This window comes from Anneissia japonica, unplaced genomic scaffold, assembly GCF_011630105.1.
Source record: "Anneissia japonica isolate Jap-2015-1 unplaced genomic scaffold, ASM1163010v1 scaffold287863_len737641_cov155, whole genome shotgun sequence".
Taxonomy (NCBI): domain Eukaryota; kingdom Metazoa; phylum Echinodermata; class Crinoidea; order Comatulida; family Comatulidae; genus Anneissia; species Anneissia japonica.
This window is the reverse complement of record NW_022742482.1, coordinates 640,479-663,176: the sequence shown is the minus strand read 5'-3', so window position 1 is coordinate 663,176 and position 22,698 is coordinate 640,479. Positions and strand designations below refer to the sequence as shown.

The following is a 22,698-nucleotide window of genomic DNA, read 5'->3' as shown; positions in this document are numbered from 1 at the left end:
TTCCCACGTGCCTGCACAGCCCGCACAATACAGCATGTAAACACTGACTTGGATCAGCCGCAGTTGAAGAAGTTCGTTGTGGCGATCACGTGATGCCACGTGATATCGCACGTAGAACAACGTATGCAACGGCATTGTGTTTTACTGTGTAGGCTATATGACTTTAATACATGTTTGTATTATTATATATATTATTATGTTTTAAAAATGGTTAAACCATGGCACATGTTCATATTGCTGAACAAGGCAGTCGGCTATTCCCTTCTTGCGGAGTAGCAGCGCGTTTACATTCCTGAAGGCGCCACTGTTGTATAAGTGCCTAGTGGTGGTGCTGCCATATTTACCTGACGTGGGGTCCAAGGTCCCCCCCCCCTCACACCAAGGTGTGGGCGGGCTTAAAAATCTCTCCAAAAATATGAAAATTTAGGGGTTTCAAAGGCTTATATAATTGTTTTTGGGGTCTACTAATATGCAGAAAATACATGTACATTTTTTTTTCTCCCCGACGAATTGTGGTGTTTCTCCCCGACGGGGCCCCCAGCCTCCCCGCTAGTGCCACCCCTGTAAAGTGCAGCTGATGTATAACTGCTACTCATATATAAAGCACCGACACTCATGCCCTTCCACCAGTTTCGAGAACAGCTGTCAATAATGTTAGTACTAGAATATATTAAACCTAATTTATTACTTACATTACAGACCACATCATCATTTACAAGTATACATGGCCTAAAACATATTGGAATACCTCACCGTGTTTTACATGATCAAATATATCACTATCAAATCGTGAAGAATTTTCTTTAAGTCTAGTTAGTAATCATCTATCTGTCTTACCAATATAATCACTATTACAACCTGGACATTTAAAATGATAGGCAACAGAACTTCTATACTCCTTAGGGGTTTGATATTTAGTAGATATAAAATGAGAAGCATTTTTACACTACCATAAAGTTATGAATTTTACCTCTATAATTAAATGTTTCTTTACTTTATTTAAACATCTACATAAAATGAACTTCCCTGGTTTTCCTGAATAAGGCAATCTCATAAATTTTCTAATGTTACAAAGCTCTGCTTGAAGTTTATCAGGAGTACACAATCTGTGGGCTCTAGAAACTAAATATGAATCCAGGAGATCTTATGTTTCCATGGAGCAAAGCTATCATAATTGGCATATTTACCTGCATTTGTATTTTTACGATACATACTCATGCTTCCTACGCTGTTGTCAAATTGTAAATCCAGAAAATGTACTATGTCACTGTTTCAAAATGATTTGAATGTAAAATGTATCTGTCTGTGGGCTCTAGAAACTAATTAAATATGAATCCAGGAAATCTTATGTTTCCATGGAGCAAAGCTATCATAATTGGCATATTTACCTGCATGTGTATTTTTACAATATATACTCGTGCTTCCTACACTGTTGTCAAATTGTAAATCCAGAAAATGTACTATGTCACTGTTTCCAAATGATTTGAATGTAAAATGTATCTGTCTATGAAAATCATTAAAGTGATGTAGATTATGGTCATGATGACATCACATCATGACCATTTATAGGCACATCATGACTATATATGGGCATACGACAGATTTTTGTCAAACAAAATCTGATAGTTGGTGGACAGAGCTTTAGCTGCTCACCAAACATCAATTACCAATGACTCAGATATTAATTTTTAAAAATGCTTTTATATTTGATAAAGATTTGTCTGAACAATTTGAAGATGTACAAGAAATTGAAGATGTACACCACAGAAAGGAACATGTTAAAATGTCAACGAGTTTAAGAACACAAGAGGAAGACCAGAAGAAGGAAATAGACAAGATGAATAGAGAGCTAGCACTTCCAGAGGACCTCGGTGAAAGGGTACTTGAGTATACATCCACGAAAAAACCCGGCAAAGAGAATGAGCTATCTGTAAAGATATACGATTTTGCAGGCCAGCAGGTTTATGCTTCAACACATCAGGTATTTAATGACTTTACAATTAGGCAGATAGCTGATCTCACTGCCAGTTTGAGACAAACAAGTCCTGATGGCAGGTTCGTTTGCAATAAGTATCGGAGGTGTCACAAAATAAACAATTACAATGATTAATTTTAAAAAAATGCTAAACTACAGGAATGCATTAAATATTTAAGTCTTTAATCAAGAAACAATATTCCATTTGGGATAAACTAACTATTTTTGTTTCAGTGTCCCATAATTCTAGAAATAATTCAATAAATTAATTCATAATTATAAATTATAATTATAAATTATAATTATAAATTATGAATTATAATTCAATACATTAATATAATACTGTACATCAGAGCATAAAAGGAGATCAGAAAATATACACTAATTTATACAATTCAGCAATGATGGTGGTATTTTATGAGTAAATATTTAAATATTTAAATTTTTTAAAATTCTTTAATCAAGAAACAATATTCCATTTGTGATAAACTAACTGTATTTTTGTTTCAGTGTTCCATTATCAATTTCTAGAAATAATTCAGTACATTAATACATAATTATAAATCATAATTATAAATTATGAATTATAATTCAATACATTAATACAATACATCAGAGCATAAAAGGAGATCAGAAAATATACACTAATTTATACAAACCAGCAATGATGGTGGTATTGTATGAGTGAAATATTTATCTGGATGAAAAAGGCAGTGATTTACATAATACATTTTGATGTTCTTTGATCGAATATATCCGTTGCTTTCCAGGTGAGTTCCAAAAACAAAACTGGCCTCTGCTTCATCCAAATAAGTGCTCACAAAGTCAACTTTAATAGCTATTTGGATTTTAAAATTAATATTACTATTGTTTATTATTTATTTATATATTTATTTATTTCAACAGTCCAATAAGACCAATGTTCCCACTTACAGGTGTTGTTAAAATGATAAAATAAAAAACTCTATATGAATTACAAAAAAAATCATTGATAATTTTAAATTAATTAAACATTTTTTGTCGTTATAATAATTAAAAAGCATTTATATTTCTTATAATGATTTATTGTTTCTTCATTTGATACATTTTCAGGTGTTTTTGGCATCAAAAGCTGTTTATATTCTTGCATTCAATCTTTTGGATGACTTGGACTCAAACCTCAAACATGAGCATATCCAATACAGTGATCAGGTAAAGTAATTACATTTTAATATAATATACTTCATTAAAATTTTGAACATGGATGATACTAATACTAATAGAAAGTTTGAACAGAGCCAATTTTACAACTGTAGTTGTCTCAGAGTATAATTTTTTTCGTTTTTCATTTTCTAAAATAAATAATAATTTTTAGTTAAATTTAAAAAATTAAGTAACCCAGCCAGTTTTAAACATTTTTTCTGTTATTTTTTGACTGAATTAGACTCTATTAAATTGGGTGAAGATGAAAATAAAGCCATTAAACAAAGTAAAGCTTAACGAGACAAATCTTGAACGGCTTCATTTTTGGCTGAAGTCAATACATGCAAATGGAAAAGTAAGTGGACAAGCAGCAGGTCAACAGCAACTGTCACCACCTATATTCATTGTTGGAACACACATGAATGAATTATCTGGAAACAAAACAAGAAGAGAACAGAAGGTAGGTTGGTTGTTTAAATTATGAATAAACTGCTGAAATTCAGTGAAATTGAGGGGCATTTTGGTAGGATGCTAGCCTCCAGATCCTTGGGTTTTGTGTTCAATTCTTGTGACAGCAGGGTTTTTTCTCATGACAGATCCACCCCACTGCCTAAGATAAGACATTTGGTTTTTATAAAGCATCGTCCCATCTTGCATTGGGTGAGTTTCTTGATGTTGGATATGAATGATTTATTTTAATGTAAAAATTACATTTTAAATACATTTCTATTAACAATATAGTTTGACAATTAAAACTAATACATTATTGATAGATCATTTTCAGTGTTTGGATTATGTTAGTGGTCACACCTGAGGCCACACTCAAGTGGCAGGCAAAACGTTAGTGCTGTATTAACCAACGTAGGTGTAAAAACATCATGAAACCCCCCCCCCCGACACCGGACAGGTCAAGCCCCCCTGCCGGACAGAGCTCATCAGGCAGTCAGACCATAAAACATATAAAAATAGGGCCACACCAAGCCAACACATGTCTGTCACAGTCTGAGAGTGCCATTTCCGGCCATCCAGAGGTTGATATTCTTTAAAAAAATCTCATTTGGGAGGGGAACCACCTCTCAACCCCTTCTTCCAGCTCGAGCCTACGAGCTCAAGTCCCCCCTGTTGGACAACTTAGCCCCCCCAGAAAATTTATCCTAGAGCTGCCACTGACTGGGAGAACACATGAATATTTGAAATCACGGGTAAGGCTGTCTTTAAAAAAATCAATCAATCAATCAATCAATCTTTAATAATCCCACATTGGGCAATTCATCTCGACATTACAAGCATCATAAAAACATGACATTAAAAATATAAAACACAGAAATATATACAATGAAATAAATCGTTCATTTAAAAAAATATAAGAGGTAGCTCTACTCATTATTAAGGAGTAGAACGCTACCAAGTTTGAGAGCAGCTTAGCTCAGTCGTCTAATCTAGTGGTAGCCACTGTTTGTACATCCCTGGTTTAATTCCCATTGCTGACTTTCCTTGTGTTTCAGCTGGAGGGCTGAAATACAAGTTACAATAGTGCACCGTCTTTCAGATCAGACATTTAAGCCGTTGGTCTCGTGGTTGTTTATGGCCCATGTGCACGTTAAAGAACACTCTACACCCTTCGGAAAAGAGTAGGGGAATGTCTCCAGGTGCACTGCCCAACCACGAGCAGAAGGACCCACTGGAAATAAATCTTCTTCTAGACTTTAGTGGGCTATCCTTGGTGTTTACACGGAATAAATCCAATCCAATCCAAGCAAGTGAAAAAAGGACTTTACAAGAACTGAATGTCAAATAATATCTGCAATTCTCTGTAATGTCTAAATTTTTTGTGAGATTGTCAAAGATGTTTGATTTGATTTGAATTTGTCTCTGTCATACCTAACTTTGTTGTTGGATTTTCAAAGATGTGTGGAAAAACCAAGAAATAAAAGAAGTACTTGAATTAACATAGGTTATTGCAAAAATACCAAAACAACAAATTGCTTTAATTCTAATTGGAAAATGAGTGAGATTTGTTGATTAAAAGCCTACAATGAAAATTGGTTGATTTCGCCGACCCTATTTCAGATAAGAATATCAAAAGGTCATAACTTAAACACTGCTTTGAAATTAATGCTGAAATGTTGGATTCTTTCTTTTGACATACAACATCATAGTATTTTAGATTTTTTGAAAGGAAAACCAAAGGTGGTGCAGTCGCAGGGGAGCTTTGAAAATCCTTGTTGATTTTAACTGGAATGACCCAGTAGCTTAATCTTTAGTATATTTTCTACTTGTTCTAGCTTAAAGAGATTGAGGAGAAGATATTTTCGTCATTGAAAGATACTCCTTATGAACATCATGTTGTTAGAAAACTGTTTGCCGTTGAAAACAGCTTAGATGAAGACAATGGAATTTCAGAGCTTAGAAGTCACTTGGAAGAGGTTTGCCTTGCTGAGCCCTACATGGATTTTCTTACCCCAGTAACCTGGCTGAAATTGCTTGCAGATCTAGAGGAGAAGCGAAATGAAGGAAAGCACTGTCTTAAGCTAGAAGAGGTGGATAAAATTTTATTGTGTCATTATAGTTTAGTGCACAGGTGGGCAAAGTGCGGACCGTCGGTGATCTTTTTGCGGCCCGCGAAAAGAAATTGCAAACTCTGTGTGTCGTCTGCCAACCATCTAGGGCTAGAAAACACCTTGCTTTTTTGCGGCCCGGCACCGATCACCTGTAAACAGTAGTAATAAAACTGAGCATAAATAAAACAGTGTATGAAGGTTTTTGGAAGTGCACTGAATCATCAAAGTTTGGGTGCAGCCCACGGACTTGAATCAAAAATTCACATATGCCGTCCTACCAATTTTAATGCCCACCCCTGGTTTAGTGCTTTTGTCAATAACTGATATATTAACAAATGAATATCAAATAAAGAGACTATTAGAGATGCCAACTATCGCAATTTTTGGGTAATGATTATGATTTTTGTCCTCTGATTATGCTATTACGATGTCCCAATAAATTATGACTATCTCAGTTTATTTCGCCCAAAATAATTATTTGCTTGCTGAAACAACTTCAACCTGATTTACGAAATTGTGAAAAATACACTTTAGCATGCACTAATCTTGTCCTCATAGAAAAAAATAAAATTTTGTTGGCATAAGTTAATCAAAACTTTAAATTATTAAAAATCTTGTGTGTAGTGGTTTTGAACTTAATTCAATTGCGACAAACTAGGAGCATTAGTTAGGCATCGGACCATGTGCACTATTTTGTGGCAGTCACTATGTGTATGCAATTTATGAAACAGAATTACTAACACAGAAAAGCTGGTGTCTCACAATAATGCTAATATAATATTTAAAATGTATTAAGTGCTGGTATTCTTTTGAGAGAAAACGCTCATCGACTATAAAGTCAAATTATGAAATAATATATATATAAATATATATTTTTTTCCCCCTAAATTATTAATTGAATGTTTTTTTCTTTCTATATGGATATAAAATTAAAACATAAAGATGAAATGAATGAATTCTGTTGATAATTGTTAAGCTATGAAATATCGACTGTATAAATATAATAAATTATAACAATATTTTTTAAGGTGAAGGCTTTGGCTGAGGAATGCAAAATCAAGGGAAGTATCCACATTGTTTTGAACTTCTTTCAAGATATCGGAGAGGTTGTTTATTTTGGGAGAGAGGAAGATTCTGACGGAAACCTTTTGAAAGAAAATATCATTCTAGATCCACAATGGCTGGTTGACTTGTTTAGAACTATCATAACACACATAGATTTTGGAGAGCAAGTAAGTTTATCTAATTTTATATTAAAGTAGTCTTATTTATATTAAAGAAATCCTTTTATACTAAAGTGTGTTATTATTTCATTGAAGTGTTTCATCTAGATCTGTAAAATATAGCTGGATTTTTTTCCCCGCCAAACCGGTGTTTGACGGTAGCACGACGTGCTACCGTCAAACACCGGACGTTAGAGGGCGTAACTAAACATCAACGCCGGGATAAGACCAATCCCAACATGTAATCAGTCTGAGGAAAGGTTCCTGATTGGACCAGAAACGTTACTGAGGTATTATTTATCATTATTATTATCTCTGTTGGTTCTAATAAAAGTGAAAAAATAATCCAGCTGTGTTATTATTGATTAAAAGACCAAGTTTTTGTGTCTACTGCCCCCAACGGGGGCGTAGACACTGTGTCATGATGTAGCAATTAAAGATGGCGGAAAAGGTAAATTCGGTTTAGGCATGATTGGTACTACTACCACGAGGTAGGTTGCGCTCTATTGACAATCGAATAACATTCGGAACTCGAACAAAATTGCTCAGATAGAAATATAAATGCACAACAGCTTTGAAATTAATGCTGAAATTTTGGATTCTTTCTTTTGACATACAGTATCATAGTATTTTAGATTTTTTTAAGGGAAAACCAAAGGGGGTGCAATTGCAGGGGAGCTTTGAAAATCCTTGTTGATTTTAACTGGAATGACACAGTAGCTTAATCTTTAGTATATTTTCCACTTGTTTTAGCTTAAACAGATTGAGGAGAAGATATTTTTGTCATTGAAAAATACTCCTTATCAACGTCATGTTGTTACAAAACTGTTTGCCGTTGAAAACAGTTTAGATGAAGACAGTGGAATTTCAGAACTTAGAAGTCACTTGGAAGAGGTTTGCCTTGCTGAGCCCTACATGGATTTTCTTACCCCAGTAACCTGGCTGAAATTGCTTGCAGATCTAGAGGAGAAGCGAAATGAAGGAAAGCACTGTCTTAAGCTAGAAGAGGTGGATAAAATTTTATTGTGTCATTATAGTTTAGTGCACAGGTGGGCAAAGTGCGGACCGCCGGTGGTTTTTTGCGGCCCGCGAAAATGAATAGCAAACTCTATGTGTGTCGCCTGCCAACCATCTAGGGCTAGAAAACACCTTGTTTTTTTTGCGGCCCGGCACCGATCACCTGTAAACAGTAGTAGTAAAACTGAGCATAAAGTGGCAATAAAACAGTGTATGAAGGTTTTTTGAAGTGCACTGAATCATCAAAGTTTGGGTGCGGCCCACGGATTTGAATCAAAAATTCACATATGCCGTCCTACAAATTTTAATGCCCACCCGTGGTTTAGTGCTTTTGTCAATAACTGATGTATTGTCAAATGAATATCAAATAAAAAGACTATTAGAGATTCCAACTATCACAATTTTGGGGTAATGATTATGATTTTTGACCCCTGATTATGCTATTACGATGTCCCAATAAATTATGACTATCTCAGTTTATTTCACCCAAAATAATTATTTGCTTGAAACAACTTCAATGTGGTTTTAAAAATTGTGAAACGTACACTTTAGCATGCAATAATCTTGTCCTCATAGGAAAAAATAAAATTTTGTTGGCATTAATTAATCAAAACAAAATAACTGGCTTTAAATTATTCAAGACCCATGTGTAGTGGTTTTGAACTTAATTCAATTGCGACCAACTAGAAGCAGTAGTTAGGCATCGGACCATGTGCACTATTTTGTGGCAGTCACTATGTTTATGCAATTTATAAAACAGAATTACTAACACAGAAAAGCTGGTGTCTCACAATAATACTAATATAATATTTAAAATGTATTAACCGCTGGTATTCTTGTAAGAGAAAACGCTCTTCGACAATAAAGTCAAATTATGAAATAATATATATATATATATATATATTTTTCCCCCTAAATTATTAATTGAATGTTTTTTTCTTTCTATATGGATATAAAATTAAAACATAAAGATGAAATGAATGAATTATGTTGATAATTGTTAAGCTATGAAATATCGACTGTATAAATATAATAAATATAACAATATTTTTTAAGGTGAAGGCTTTGGCTGAGGAATGCAAAATCAAGGGAAGTATCCACATTGTTTTGAACTTCTTTCAAGATATCGGAGAGGTTGTTTATTTTGGGAGAGAGGAAGATCCAGACGGAAACCTTTTAAAAGAAAATATCATTTTGGATCCACAATGGCTGGTTGACTTGTTTAGAACTATCATAACACACATAGATTTTGGAGAGCAAGTAAGTTTATCTAATTTTATATTAAAGTAGTCTTAAAAAGAAATCCTTTTATACAAAAGTGTGTTATTATTTCATTGAAGTGTTTCATCTGGTTCTGTAAAACATAGCTGGATTTTTTTATCCCGCCAAACCGGTGTTTGACGGTAGCACGACGTGCTACCGTCAAACACTGGACGTTAGAGGGCGTAACTAAACATCAACGCCGGGATAAGACCAATCCCAACATGTAATCAGTCTGAGGAAAGGTTCCTGATTGGACCAGAAATGTCACTGAGGTATTATTTATCATTATTATTATCTCTGTTGGTTCTAATAAAAGTGAAAAAATAATCCAGCTGTGTTATTATTGATTAAAAGACCAAGTTTTTGTGTCTACTGCCCCCAACGGGGGCGTAGACACTGTGTCATGATGTAGCAATTAAAGATGGCGGAAAAGGGTAAATTCGGTTTAGGCATGATTGGTACTACTACTACGAGGTAGGGTGCGCTCTATTGACAATCGAATAACATTCGGAACTCGAACAAAATTGCTCAGATAGAAATATAAATGCACATGAGCAAGAACGACGCTTTCGATTTGCGAAAATAAATTCGCCTAGTGGAAAACCGGCTTTATAGAGACGCAGCACGCGTTCGCCACGAATGCCTTTTACTGTCATTTGAAGGACGCCCTCTAAAACATGGTAGTTCTCTTTGTGATCAACGACACGTGGGTAACTCCAAGAGTTACTAATTTTTGAAAGTGTTTTTAGTGTAATATAGTAGTAGGCCTATACAGAATATTTTTATGAAAGAAAATTTTCATGAAAAATTCAGATACAATAATACACACACCTGCATATTGATGGACATATGATAAATTTAAAACAAAAACTCCTGTATAAGGCATTGACACACGCTCCCGCTGGGAGCCTATTTTTTATAATAGAAAAATTAGTAACTAGACTTACTATGTCTGTTTGTAAAACAGAAACATAGGGCTTTTTCTCATTGCCATAATGAAAAAGTGATGCTGAAATTACAAAAAAGTCTCATTTAAGAAGTCTAACGCAAAATAACACACCGAAAATTAAGTGGAGAATTATGAAGTTAAAACACTTGAAAACCAACTCAGCGTCAGGGAAACTCGAACAATAACTGCTATTAACATCCAGAATATGTAGAATCACATCATATTTTGATATGCACATCCTTGATGATGTTTGAAGAAGGTTCAGCACTGAAAGTGACGGTCAGAAAAAACATGGGAGAAGATGGGATAGAAGGTAAAAAATAAATTAGAACAAAAACAACGGCTATTTCTGCTAATGCCCAAAGTGAAAAAAAATAAAAGAAAAACTAACTCAACATTTGGAAGACCCAAACTATAGCTGCAATGGTAATATAGAGGGTGATATGGAGACCATAACCATTGCGCACTATATGAGCCGACCCAACATGCATTTGTACAATAGCTCATAGTAATTCAGTGATTGAAAGCTAAAATTGTTCATGCATATAACAGTAAGTTTGCGTTTAACCTAGCTGCAGCTGGTTTGCTGCTAGTCATTTAGATCCATTTATAAAGTTATTAGAGGTATAGGACCTTAGCAACTTCAAAGACCCTGAAATTCACAACCGAATGTGGGTCGTCACTAAAGTTTATAAAATACTTCCTTGTAACTTCCAGACTGGAATTTTGCAATTCTCTACTTCATGACCTGCCTGTCTCGCACATCCAACCCATTCAAAAACTACTCAACTCTACTGCTTGTATGGTTACTCATACCAAAGTCCATTCTCACATCACTCCAATCGTTAAAGTTCTTCACTGGTTACCCATTCTATACAGATCTTCCTATAAAATCAAAATTATTGTCCACAAATGCATTTACGGTTTTGTCCCTGACTATCTTGTCTCTAACATCACCCTTACTCACTCCACCTGCACTACCTGTCAATCTGCTGCTCCTTATCTTGTGCTTCCTCGTTTCAAGCATGTCAAAACCGGCCAACGCTCATTTCTTTTCTTGCTCCAAAACTTTGGAACTCTCTCCCAACTACTACTAGATCGATTTCCGACTTTCAATTTTTTAAAATCCCACCTCAAATCTTATCTTTTTTTCCGTTGATTTTCCAATTTAGTTTCTGCATTGACATTACTTTCAAATTTTCATTGTTTTTTTTTTTTCAATTTTTTTTTTAGTTCTCTTTATTTAATTATTATTTTCATTGTTTTTTTTTTTCTTTTTTTTTTTAGTTCTCTTTATTTAATTATTTGATTGTTATTTGACTTTTTGTTATCATTTGTTGTTCTTTCTTTTTTTTTTATTATTCTTTTATTATTTTTTTTGTTTGATAATTATCTCATTATTATTATTTTCTTTAATATCTTTATTGTTATTGTTATTTTGGTATTATTGTTTTATTGTTATTATTCTTATTATTATTTATATTTCTTATTATTATTATTATTATTATTATTATTATTATTATTATATTTATTATTATTTCATTATTGTTCTATCTAACAAATAAAAAGAAAAATATAAACAACAAAAACAATGGCTTATCCAACTACTGCTAGGAAAAGCCAATAATAATATTCAAACATTTCCAATGCGCCAATTTTAAAATATACGATCAAAGGCACTGCACATTACATTTACATTACAATAAACATAAGTTCAATTTTGTTAATCTGATTTTAAGAGGTGTCATGCATAACAAATATTGTTGACACTTTTTGATAAGTTTTTTATTATTAGGAGCAATTAAGTTGAAATACTGCCTAACATCCATGGACACAAGTAAAATAAAAATGTGATTTCATCAATTAAAAAGTATTATATAAATAAATAGACAAACATTTTTCAAAAGGTGACTATTTTGAAACATACATTGTATTAAAAAACGAATTTGCAAGCTTTATAATTCTACTGTATGCATGGTTACCAACTTGGGAGATTTCAAATGCGTTACTACACCAATTGGCTGGGGGGTGGGGGACAGAGGCAGAGCCTGGTATGGGTTCAGGGCCTTGACGCTACAACAATTTTAGCATTTTTAAGCTGTTTTAAAACGATTTCATGTTTGTTGACATTACCGGGTACAGTACATAAACCAATATATTTTTAGTAAAGCCACATACAATTTGAATTTCAATGTACATTATGTTTAATTTGAGCATCCAAACTATGTACACAAATATTTTATTACTTAAACAAACAAAAAATGTATTGGCATACTGATAAATTTTTAGTAACATGTCAGTGAAGAATTATAAGTATTCACGAAAATACTGTCTAAATGACTCAAGTTTACTGTACGACCGTTTTAACTTTTTTAATAAAACCAATTTCTTCTAATTTTAAATACATTTTCTCCTGAATTTGTGATAAATTCATTATCACGCATAGACCTGTGCTAAATGCATGACAAATTTATGATCACGCATGTGTTTCTGCAAAATGCGTGTTTCATCCAAAATCACTTTGAAATACTAGATGATTGGTAACTAATGAAAAGGTTGTATTTTGGTGCTTCCAATTGTAGACTGTGTGCAATTTGGTAAATTTAGTTTAATTCGGCAATCATTACTAGTCACTGCAAATCAAATACATGTTTTTACATTTTTTATTTATTGTTAGCATGCAGTCTATGTGAAGTCATGGAGGAGGTTAAAAGAAGAAGGAATCTTGGAGGAACGATTAGCAGATCATTTGTGGAAGGATGTTGGGGTGTCAAAGGAATTCTTGTTTGAGATTATGAACAAGTTCTATCTTATTTGCGAGAAGGTTTCGGAGAAGGTATGACTATTGTTTAAAAAACTGCTGTATTCAATGTCCTCGCTTTCAAATACTAAAGTCCTAGGTTCAAATCCTGATTTTTTTTTCTCAGGATTTAAAACAGCTCCTAACTACTACTGTAGTTTATCAATGATATGTTAATATGCTTATATATAACTCCACTCTTAGGTTGTTGTATTCCAGTTGGTTTTGAGTTTTAATGTGTTTTTTTTTATATGTTAAATACATCATGTTTGCCATTGTTGTCAGTCATGCAAGTGGGTTGGTCATTGTATCTTTAATAATTGAATTATTTTTGACTTGCTATTTTTTGTGGCAATATTTGATGTCCAATCTAGACTGCATGCCATCTTCAAGCCGATCGGTATTCTGTAGCTAAAGGTTGTTCACATGTGACATTAGATGGAATGTCACTGATCAAATTCTAGAGAAACCGTGAAGGGATTTTCTTTTTTTTTTTTATTATTATTAGTTTTACTCATTATGATAACCATATTTTAATGCAAATGAGTCGCCAATAAACAAGCTCTATCAAGTTGCTAGACTGATTGTTTATTGATATTGTTGTTGATGACGATGATGGTGGTAGTGGATGGCAATGCATGAATGATAGATAATGGCTGGATTGATGATGGGTTGATTGCGTATAATGAAAATGCATGAATCTTCAATTCAATTCTAATTCAATTAAATTTCTTTTATTTGCTATCAAGGGCCAATTTTCGCACAAACACAAAAACAATGCATCACAGGGTGGGGGTGTTCCTCCACTAAGGTACTAATGACCTGCATACCCCAACCCTAAGTTAATACAGTATGCATTGCAGGGTAGGAACTTTACTCCACTAAGGCCCTAATGAACGGCATACCCTAACCCTAATCAAACTATGCATCACAGTGTAGGGATGTTACTCCACTAAGGTTCTAATGAACTAGATACCCTAACTGTAATTAAATTATGCATCACAGGGTAGGGACATTACTCCTCTATTAATGACCTGGATACATTAGCCCTAATCAAACTATGATGATTGGAAGATGACAGGTGATAATGTGTAGATTGAGGATGGATGGATGATAGCGGATAAACAATTAAGAATGAATGATTGAGAATGGAGGATGGATGATTAATAGATGATAGGAGACTGAGAATGGAGGATGAAGTATAGAGGATCTCTAATCAAACTATGCATCACGGTGTAGGGATGTTACTCCACTAAGGTCCTAATGAACCAGATACCCTAACTGTAATTAAATTATGCATCACAGGGTAGGGACATTACTCCTCTATGGTCCTAATGACCTGGATACCTTAGCTCTAATCAAACTATGCATCACGGTGTAGGGATGTTACTCCACTAAGGTCCTAATGAACCAGATACCCTAACTGTAATTAAATTATGCATCACAGGGTAGGGACATTACTCCTCTATGGTCCTAATGACCTGGATACCTTAGCTCTAATCAAACTATGCATCACGGTGTAGGGATGTTACTCCACTAAGGTCCTAATGAACCAGATACCCTAACTGTAATTAAATTATGCATCACAGGGTAGGGACATTACTCCTCTATGGTCCTAATGACCTGGATACCTTAGCTCTAATCAAACTATGCATCACGGTGTAGGGATGTTACTCCACTAAGGTCCTAATGAACCAGATACCCTAACTGTAATTAAATTATGCATCACAGGGTAGGGACATATTACTCCTCTATGGTCCTAATGAGCTGGATACCTTAGCCCTAATCAAACTATGCATCACAGTGTAGGGATGTTACTCCACTAAGGTCCTAATGAACCAGATACCCTAACTGTAATTAAATTATGCATCACAGGGTAGGGACATTACTCCTCTATGGTCCTAATGACCTGGATACCTTAGCCCTAATCAAACTATGATGATTGGAAGATGACAGGTGATACTGTGTAGATTGAGGATGGATGGATGATAGCGGATAAACAATTAAGAATGAATAATTGAGAATGGAGGATGGATGATTAATAGATGATAGGAGACTGAGAATGGAGGATGAAGTATGGAGGATAGATGATGGAGAATGGATGGGTGATTAATATATGATGGGGTGGGGGAGGATGGATGATTTATAGTTCATGGGGGATTGAGAATGGATGATACAGGATGAAGTATTGAGGATAGATGATGGAGAATGGATGGGTGATTAATAGATGATGGGGTGGGGGAGGATGGATGATTTATAGTTCATGGGGGATTGAGAATGGATGATACAGGATGAAGTATTGAGGATAGATGATGGAGAATGGATGGGTGATTAACAGATGATGGAGTGGGGAGGATGGATAGTTTATAGTTGATGGTTGATTGAGAATGGTTGATGGTTGATTGAGAATGGTTGATGGAGAGTGAAGTATGAAGGACAAATAATGGAGGATGGATGATTAATAGATGATGGAGAATGAGAATAGATGATGAAATATTTTTTTTATTTTTTTTATATTTATTTATTCAATCGTCCAACAGGACCAAGAAGGTCCCACTTACAGGCGAAGATTGTAGAAAAATATTTCTATGGTTGATATATAAATAGGGTTGATATATAATAGAGGATAGGTGGATTATCAATAGGTAATGGAGGACTGACAGTGGATGTTGGAGGATGAAGTATGGATGATGATGGTGGATGGATGGAGAATAGAGGAGGACGTATAGTGGAGGACAGATGATGAATCGTTTAATGTACTTAATGTAATTTAATTGATGAATGTTAATTATTAAATTGATCAGAATTTAATATCCGCACTTCATCAGCCTAATTTTGAGACTGTTTTAAATATCATAATACATGTTATACCTTCATAATTATTTATGAAGGTATTATATTTATTATGATATTTTAAAATAGCATTTTTTCACTTATTTTATAATTTTCCTAATAGTAATTCCTGAAGTAAAGTTTGGTATTTTTATTTTTGATATGAATAATTAGGATGTAGGATCTGATTCATCTGAAGCTGGAAGGCTATTCCTCGTACCCTGCCTCTTCAAAGACTTCAAGTGTAAGTCTCATAAGCTTGTGAAAAAAAGATTTCCCATGATACATTTCTACATCGACTTCCAAGGGTTCCTTCCCAGCGGACTCTTCCATAAGGCACTCGTTAGGATTATTGCCTGGTCTCAGGATCAAGGAGGTCGTGATCTGCCACTATTTCGCAAGCGTGGAGAGTTCTATGTAGATCATGCTCACGACATGGTCTTGCAGTTAAGTCCACTTGACAAGTCTACGGTTGAGGTGAGTACTTGTTTTTAAACAACATATTATTTAAAAATTGATATACTGTAACATATTAATATGTGTTGTGTACTTTTAGCGGTTATCCTTTAATAATAACTTTTTACTATATTATGTTGTCTTTTGAGGTGTTGATCTGAACTATTTAACTGTTTGCTCCTCCTCAGGTTATGATTCTGAGGGTTGATGGAAAAGCACAGGATCCTTGTAAAAGGATTTGTAGAAAGGTAAGTTTACCTAATATTTTATAATTTAATTGATGACCAATCAAAGTAAGTGTGTTAGGTTCTAGAGTAATAATAAACCTAATTTATTTGATGAAATTTGATGCATGATGTAATCATGCATATTTTTTTGTGTGTTAATATCTGTGCTAGTTCTACAAGTGATATTAAAACCATATTTACGATGGAGTAGAATCTTGGGCTTGATTGAGATCGAAATGTGTTAAATACTGTAGGTGAACAAAGCCTCATGCTAATGCACAGGAGGACTACATATAAATTCATTCCTTGAGTCTTAAAATAAGCCTTAAATACATCTAAATTCATTCCTTAAATTAAACCTTAAATATTACTATTCAATTTTCTGCTTCTTTAGTTTGTTAGTGTCCATTGATTCAAGGAATTCCTAAATTGTTCATACTTGCTTGTAATATTGAATTTGAATTGACTTTCTTGGATTACCTTGTTCTATGAATGTCATGTACCACAAAACGGTGATTGGGCGAGTGTCTGTCCTGTGTTTTCAAGTTGTTTCCAACTTTTACACACAAACTAAAAAAGTAATAAAAAATGTTGTGCATAAGTTTAGATAGGAAAATAACATTTAAAGTTAATTAGTTATTGAATGTATAAAAATTTACAGTAAAATAGACAACAATTTTTCAATTCTTTCAAGAAAATAGAAAATAAAAATCAATCATAAAGTCAACCTTTGGAATATACAAAGGCTTTAACATGTTTTTTAAAAGTAAATATTTTTCTGATTTAATGTTAAGTGGTAGAGTGTTCCGAATTTTGGCCCCAAAGCATCCAACCATGGACCCTCCCATTGATGTAGCATGTTTATACTGATATATATTACACTCCCTTCTACCAGCCCACAAGGATCCTTTTGACCTCTTGCAAATTTTGTCATGCACTGTCAGTGGAGCAAGTCCAACAACGCATCTGAAAACAAAAAAAGTAGCATGTATTGCCAACAGGAGAAAAGGCTCAGTCAGTTAAGTTCCCTGAGAGGCCCACGGACAGATGACCTGTGGTCAGGATTCATATAACAATGAACTAAGCTATTAAGTAAAAAAAGTTTTGTCAGATGAAAGAAAACCCAGGTGAAAAACACACCCAAGAGCATTTTAAGATTTGGCAACAACATAATTTCATTTTTTTCTTCTTCTTTTTTTCATTCCATTCTTAATTTCAGAATTTATCCACAGAATAACAAAACAATATCAAAACTATTAACAAGAAAAAGTGGAAAAACACATACCTGCACAGTACACAAATACATTTGCAAAATTTACTTATTAATAACAAAGGCAAAAGTGGGGAACCCCACAATCAGTAGAAAAAAATGTGACTCCCGAAACATTTAACTAAAGGCAAAACAACATCGTCAACTTTCTTCGACAACACTGTCAATTTCATTCGAACCGTGCAACCTGGGGTAGACTCGTTCGAGTACCTACATACCCCAAACTATGCGTCCCGGGGTAGAAAGGTTAAATCCTAATGCTGCTCGCAGCCCACATACCCCAAACTATACGTCCCGGGGTAGGAAGTTACATACTAAGGCCAAAGCCTGCATACCCGAATGCATCCTGGGGTAGGAACGTTACATCCTAAGGCCGAAGCCTGCATACCCGAATGCATCCTGGGGTAGGATAGTTACCTCCTAAGGCCAAAGCCTTCATACGCATGATCTTGGCATTTAAGTTTGTCTTCAAGAATAACACCCAGGACCTTAGCAGATGATTTGTTTTCTAATGTGTAATTATTTAACGAAACTGAAAAGTTTTTCACAAACCATCGGCTCATTATTTTATTGTTATCAATTAGCAACTTTAGCTTTATCGACAAATTTTACCAAAAGATCCTGGACAAGACGTCCAGGGCGGAATCCAAATTGACACCTAGGAAGGATTGAGTGCTTGATGAGTAAACTCAAGAGTTTACTCATAAATAACGTGTTCATGCACTTTTGCAATGACAGGCATAATTAAAATAGGGCAATATTACCTAAATCAAAGCAGGGGCCTCTGAATAATGAGCAGAACAGCAGCAGCTTTCCATTCTGAAGATAAAACTCATGTTCAGTGCAATAATTAAAAATTAATGAAATGGACTGTGAAAAGGCAGAAGCTGCAATTTTAAGGCTGTACACAGAAAAACCTCTTGTGATAATTCAGAGCCAATCCAAGGGAGCCTATGATACTTCGAGCGGAATGTTTTATATATGTAATGCTTGTTAAGAACATTTTTAAAGAAGGATTTCCAGAAAGTCTAGGTCTCAGCAATGTCCTGAATGTTTGCAAAATCAGGCCAATTAGCGTTTTTTTAATCATACAATAGAGATTCTACATAACAGCTACAAAGTGTATGAATTTAGATGCGTTTTAAAGGCCCAATATAAAAAGCATCGGCGACTAGAATAAAAGTATAAAGCAACAAATGATCACTCAATCCAATATCGATATAAACACTAGTATCAAAAGAGATTAGGAAAGTTCGAAACAAGTACATCGATAGGCTTGAGCGACGGTCCAGTCATTCTTGGCCAGTCAACACAATTGCATTTTATGGCTTATATATAAATATAATATAGATATATCATTTTATACTTTTTAAAATCCTACAGGTGTACCAGTTACTAAAAGATTGTTTTGGTGACATCTGTACAATATGGGCGAAAGGTCTGAACTACCAATTTGCTATCGCATGTGATCAATGTAAACGTGACAAACCACATCTGCATCCATTTGAAGATTGCCAAAAACCAAAAGTTCCTTGTTCCAAATCCAAACGGATGGATGTGACTAAATACCAGGAGAGCTTCCTGAAAGGTATAATCTATTACCAGACTTGCTGTGTCAGTAGAAATAATAGTTGTTGTCCACTTACTATTCTTTTTTCTTTTCTATTGTTAAATTTAGTTAAAAATAAAGAGACTGACTAAAATAATAGGCTAGTTGTTGTCCACTTACTATTCTTTTTTCTTTTCTATTGTTAAATACTCAAGTATATCATTGAATCAATCACTTAAGAAATGCAAACAAATTTCAATGTGTGACAACTGGAGCTTGAACATTACATCCAATTGGAAAATATGTATTTTATTAATGAACATTATTACTGAGGATTAATTTAGATTTGATTGATGAAACACAGATAAATCTAATGATTTCACTGATTTACAGATCCTTTACACAATATTTCATTAATTCATACATTTTTTTACAAGGAACATTTACAGCACATTTATTTTTGTATTTCCAAATGAAGAAAACGAACTGTATGCATATTTTTCTCTATACATGCTATTATGTTAAAGACTATTTAAGCATTTGTATTTATTTATTTATATTACGTAAAATTATATTTAATTCAGTTGTTTCATTTAATTCTAGAATATCATGAATCTACTTGCCCGGATTGCAGCCTTTGCAGAAGTGACCAAAGTCCTGCACGCCCAATCGGTTTGTAGTTATTATCTGTTTCGCATTAGGAAATTATCTGTCCTTTTATTTTTAACTAAATGTACATACAAAAGTAATTTTATTCTTGAAATTGGCTCAGGAGCATGTCAAGATAACCAGTGTTTTTTATGAAGAAATTACAATCACTAATTTGCTGTGATTGGCATTTTTTTTATTGGTATTTACCTGTATTCATTTTAATATACACTTATGATGGTGATACAAATTCAGTGGTGAATTTTTTTTTGGGGGGGGGGGGGGGGGGCATGTGGGGACGTAAATTGTGCATGCCCTTTTCTATTTCTTTGTAAAAAAATGTAAATCTCACAGGAGTATTATCATGCTAAATGGCGAAAGTTGATAAATTACCTCAAATTACGGATCGTGTGACACGGCGTGTAAGGTGTTGGACAGATGGGGAGTTCGAAAATGAAGCCCGTCGCATTGCTTTGTCATTGTGCAAGGCACTTTACTTACGTTTGCCTCTCTCCACCCAGGAGTATAAATGGGTACCTGGTAGGATGATGTGGCATTGAAAGCAATTTGTGCGTGTAAAGCGCAGCATGACTTGGGATACTCCCCAAGGAGCAGAGAAAGTTGCACAAAAATGTGCTGGTTTGCCAATCCAGTGACCAGGGAAATATCAAGGAGCTTCTGATTGCGCATAAAGTCATCTGCACATGCGAGAACGTTGAATTTTTGAGGTCACATGGATTCTAGGACGTTGTGCACAGTACGTAGGATGGTCACCCGGTCACCCAGGTGAATCCATTCTAGCATCAAAAGCTCCCTATTAAAGGTGCAAGCGCTTCAAGATAGATCCTTGCAATCCCAACGGAGACTCTGCCGCAATTATTCTCACTTACTTAAACTTACATGCCCCCATCATAGGCTGGATTTGCCCCTGCAGATGTTTATTATATGATGCTTTTAACATACAGTGCATAATATAATTACTATGACCTACGGTTGTAGGTAAAAATGGCCCAGGAAAAAATGGCCCTGGTAAAAATGGCCCCAAATGACAAGTAGGTAAAAATGGCCCCAATGAAAAAATTCAGTAATAGAAATGATATTTTTTTTTTAATATTCAAATATTTAAATACTGTAATAAGCAAGAATTGAATCAATAAATTAAAAAAAATGGCAAAAAAAAAAATAAATAAATGCTGTAAAATACCCTGTAGCAAAAATTGAATTAATAAATCAACATAAACCATATGTATATTTGAGAACTAAAATAACTTAGTTTTTAGCTCCTATGAGTAGCTCTAGGAGTACCCTGCTGATTGATAAATTAATAAATCCTTTTTGTATGGGTAGCTGTTAGGTCTAAGTATTTTTTTTAAATTGTTATTATTATTAAATATTATTAATATATTAATGGTATTGATAAATCCCACTAACCTCCCAAAACACACTGTAGAATACCAAACAATTCAATTGTGATTGACTCACTTGGTATATTAATAAGAAAATTAAATATTCATAAGAACCTATTTTTTGGATAAAATGTTGATTTTTTTTTTGTGAAAAAATACTTGCAAATACTCCACAAACTTCCAAACACATTGCAAACCCCATCCAAACCGTTTAATTATAATTGTAGAACTCTCTTTTTCTTTAAAAAAAAAAAATAATAATTTGATGTTCATATCAACCCATTGTTTTTTGGGGTTTACAAATACCCGGATTGAATTTCTGGAAAATTGTGATTCCGCTCCCGTGAAATTGGCCACAAATAAATTATTTTAGTATTAATAAATGCGTGATTTATGTTGATTTATTGATTATGCTGTTGCTGTTTTTTTAACATTTAAATGGAAAAAAAATAAAAAGTGTTATTCATGGCTTTTTATCTTTGAATATTTTATCATTAAATATGTAATTCCTGCAAAAAGTAAAATGTAAATGGCAATTTATTTGATGTTAGATTCCTTTTTAAAACTAAATTATTTCAGTTGAAAAAAATGCATATAATGATTTTTAAAAATCGGTTTTAATACAGAATTTTATTATTGGGGCCATTTTTACCAGGGCCATTTTTACTGGGGCCATTTTTTCCGGGGCCATTTTTTCCTGGGCCAATTCTTACCGTACACCGTTCACTCCAGCTACTGAGTGTTTGATGGCTTCTGACTCGTGTAGCCACATTCTTCTGCCTTGACGCTAACTGCATACTTTTGTCATGAGACATGAGCCCTCTGGTTTGGCAGTCTAACTTCACAAAGTCTTCCCAGCATTAGACTGGTCTTTTTCTTGGTCGGCTTCCATTTACAAGGGATCCAAGTACACTATGTTGGTTTCATGTAGTTTCTTTCATGTAGTTTTCTTTCTTTTTACATGGCCATAGTAGCGTAGCCTTCTTTTGGTGATTAGTTTAGTGATGAACATTTGTGTATTTTATCCCCGGGGGATAGTGTTGTGTATATTTCTTCTAAAATTATAATGATGTCATATTGCTGTAATATATTTAATATAAATAATCTGAAGTATATTTTATTGTTCCTTTCTTTTTTAAAGCAGCAGCAGCAAGTGCAATTCACAAGGAAACAGAGCAATTATCAGCTCCAGGTAGGGTTCATTATATAAATTTGAAAAATACTATTTTGTTTTTACATGTATAATTGTTTTTTAACTAATATCATGAAGACAACTTGAAAATAATTTACATAATAATTTGAATAATAATATGAACATTTTTATAGCACTCATTAGACAC

General features: G+C 34.0%; 1 protein-coding gene across 1 annotated transcript in view; it reads left to right on the top strand.

Moving 5' to 3' along the window:
* The window catches only part of LOC117119185, a 33,820-nt gene that overhangs the window by 10,140 nt on the left and 982 nt on the right, over positions 1-22,698 (top strand). Inside the window, exons 11-21 of the mRNA XM_033264005.1 lie at positions 1,716-1,981; positions 3,068-3,166; positions 3,399-3,617; positions 5,443-5,697; positions 6,747-6,950; positions 12,848-13,006; positions 15,977-16,279; positions 16,447-16,506; positions 19,139-19,343; positions 19,908-19,976; positions 22,500-22,550. Of these exons, the coding sequence (XP_033119896.1) occupies positions 1,716-1,981; positions 3,068-3,166; positions 3,399-3,617; positions 5,443-5,697; positions 6,747-6,950; positions 12,848-13,006; positions 15,977-16,279; positions 16,447-16,506; positions 19,139-19,343; positions 19,908-19,976; positions 22,500-22,550 (1,890 nt within the window). The remainder of the gene's footprint in view (positions 1-1,715; positions 1,982-3,067; positions 3,167-3,398; positions 3,618-5,442; positions 5,698-6,746; positions 6,951-12,847; positions 13,007-15,976; positions 16,280-16,446; positions 16,507-19,138; positions 19,344-19,907; positions 19,977-22,499; positions 22,551-22,698) is intronic.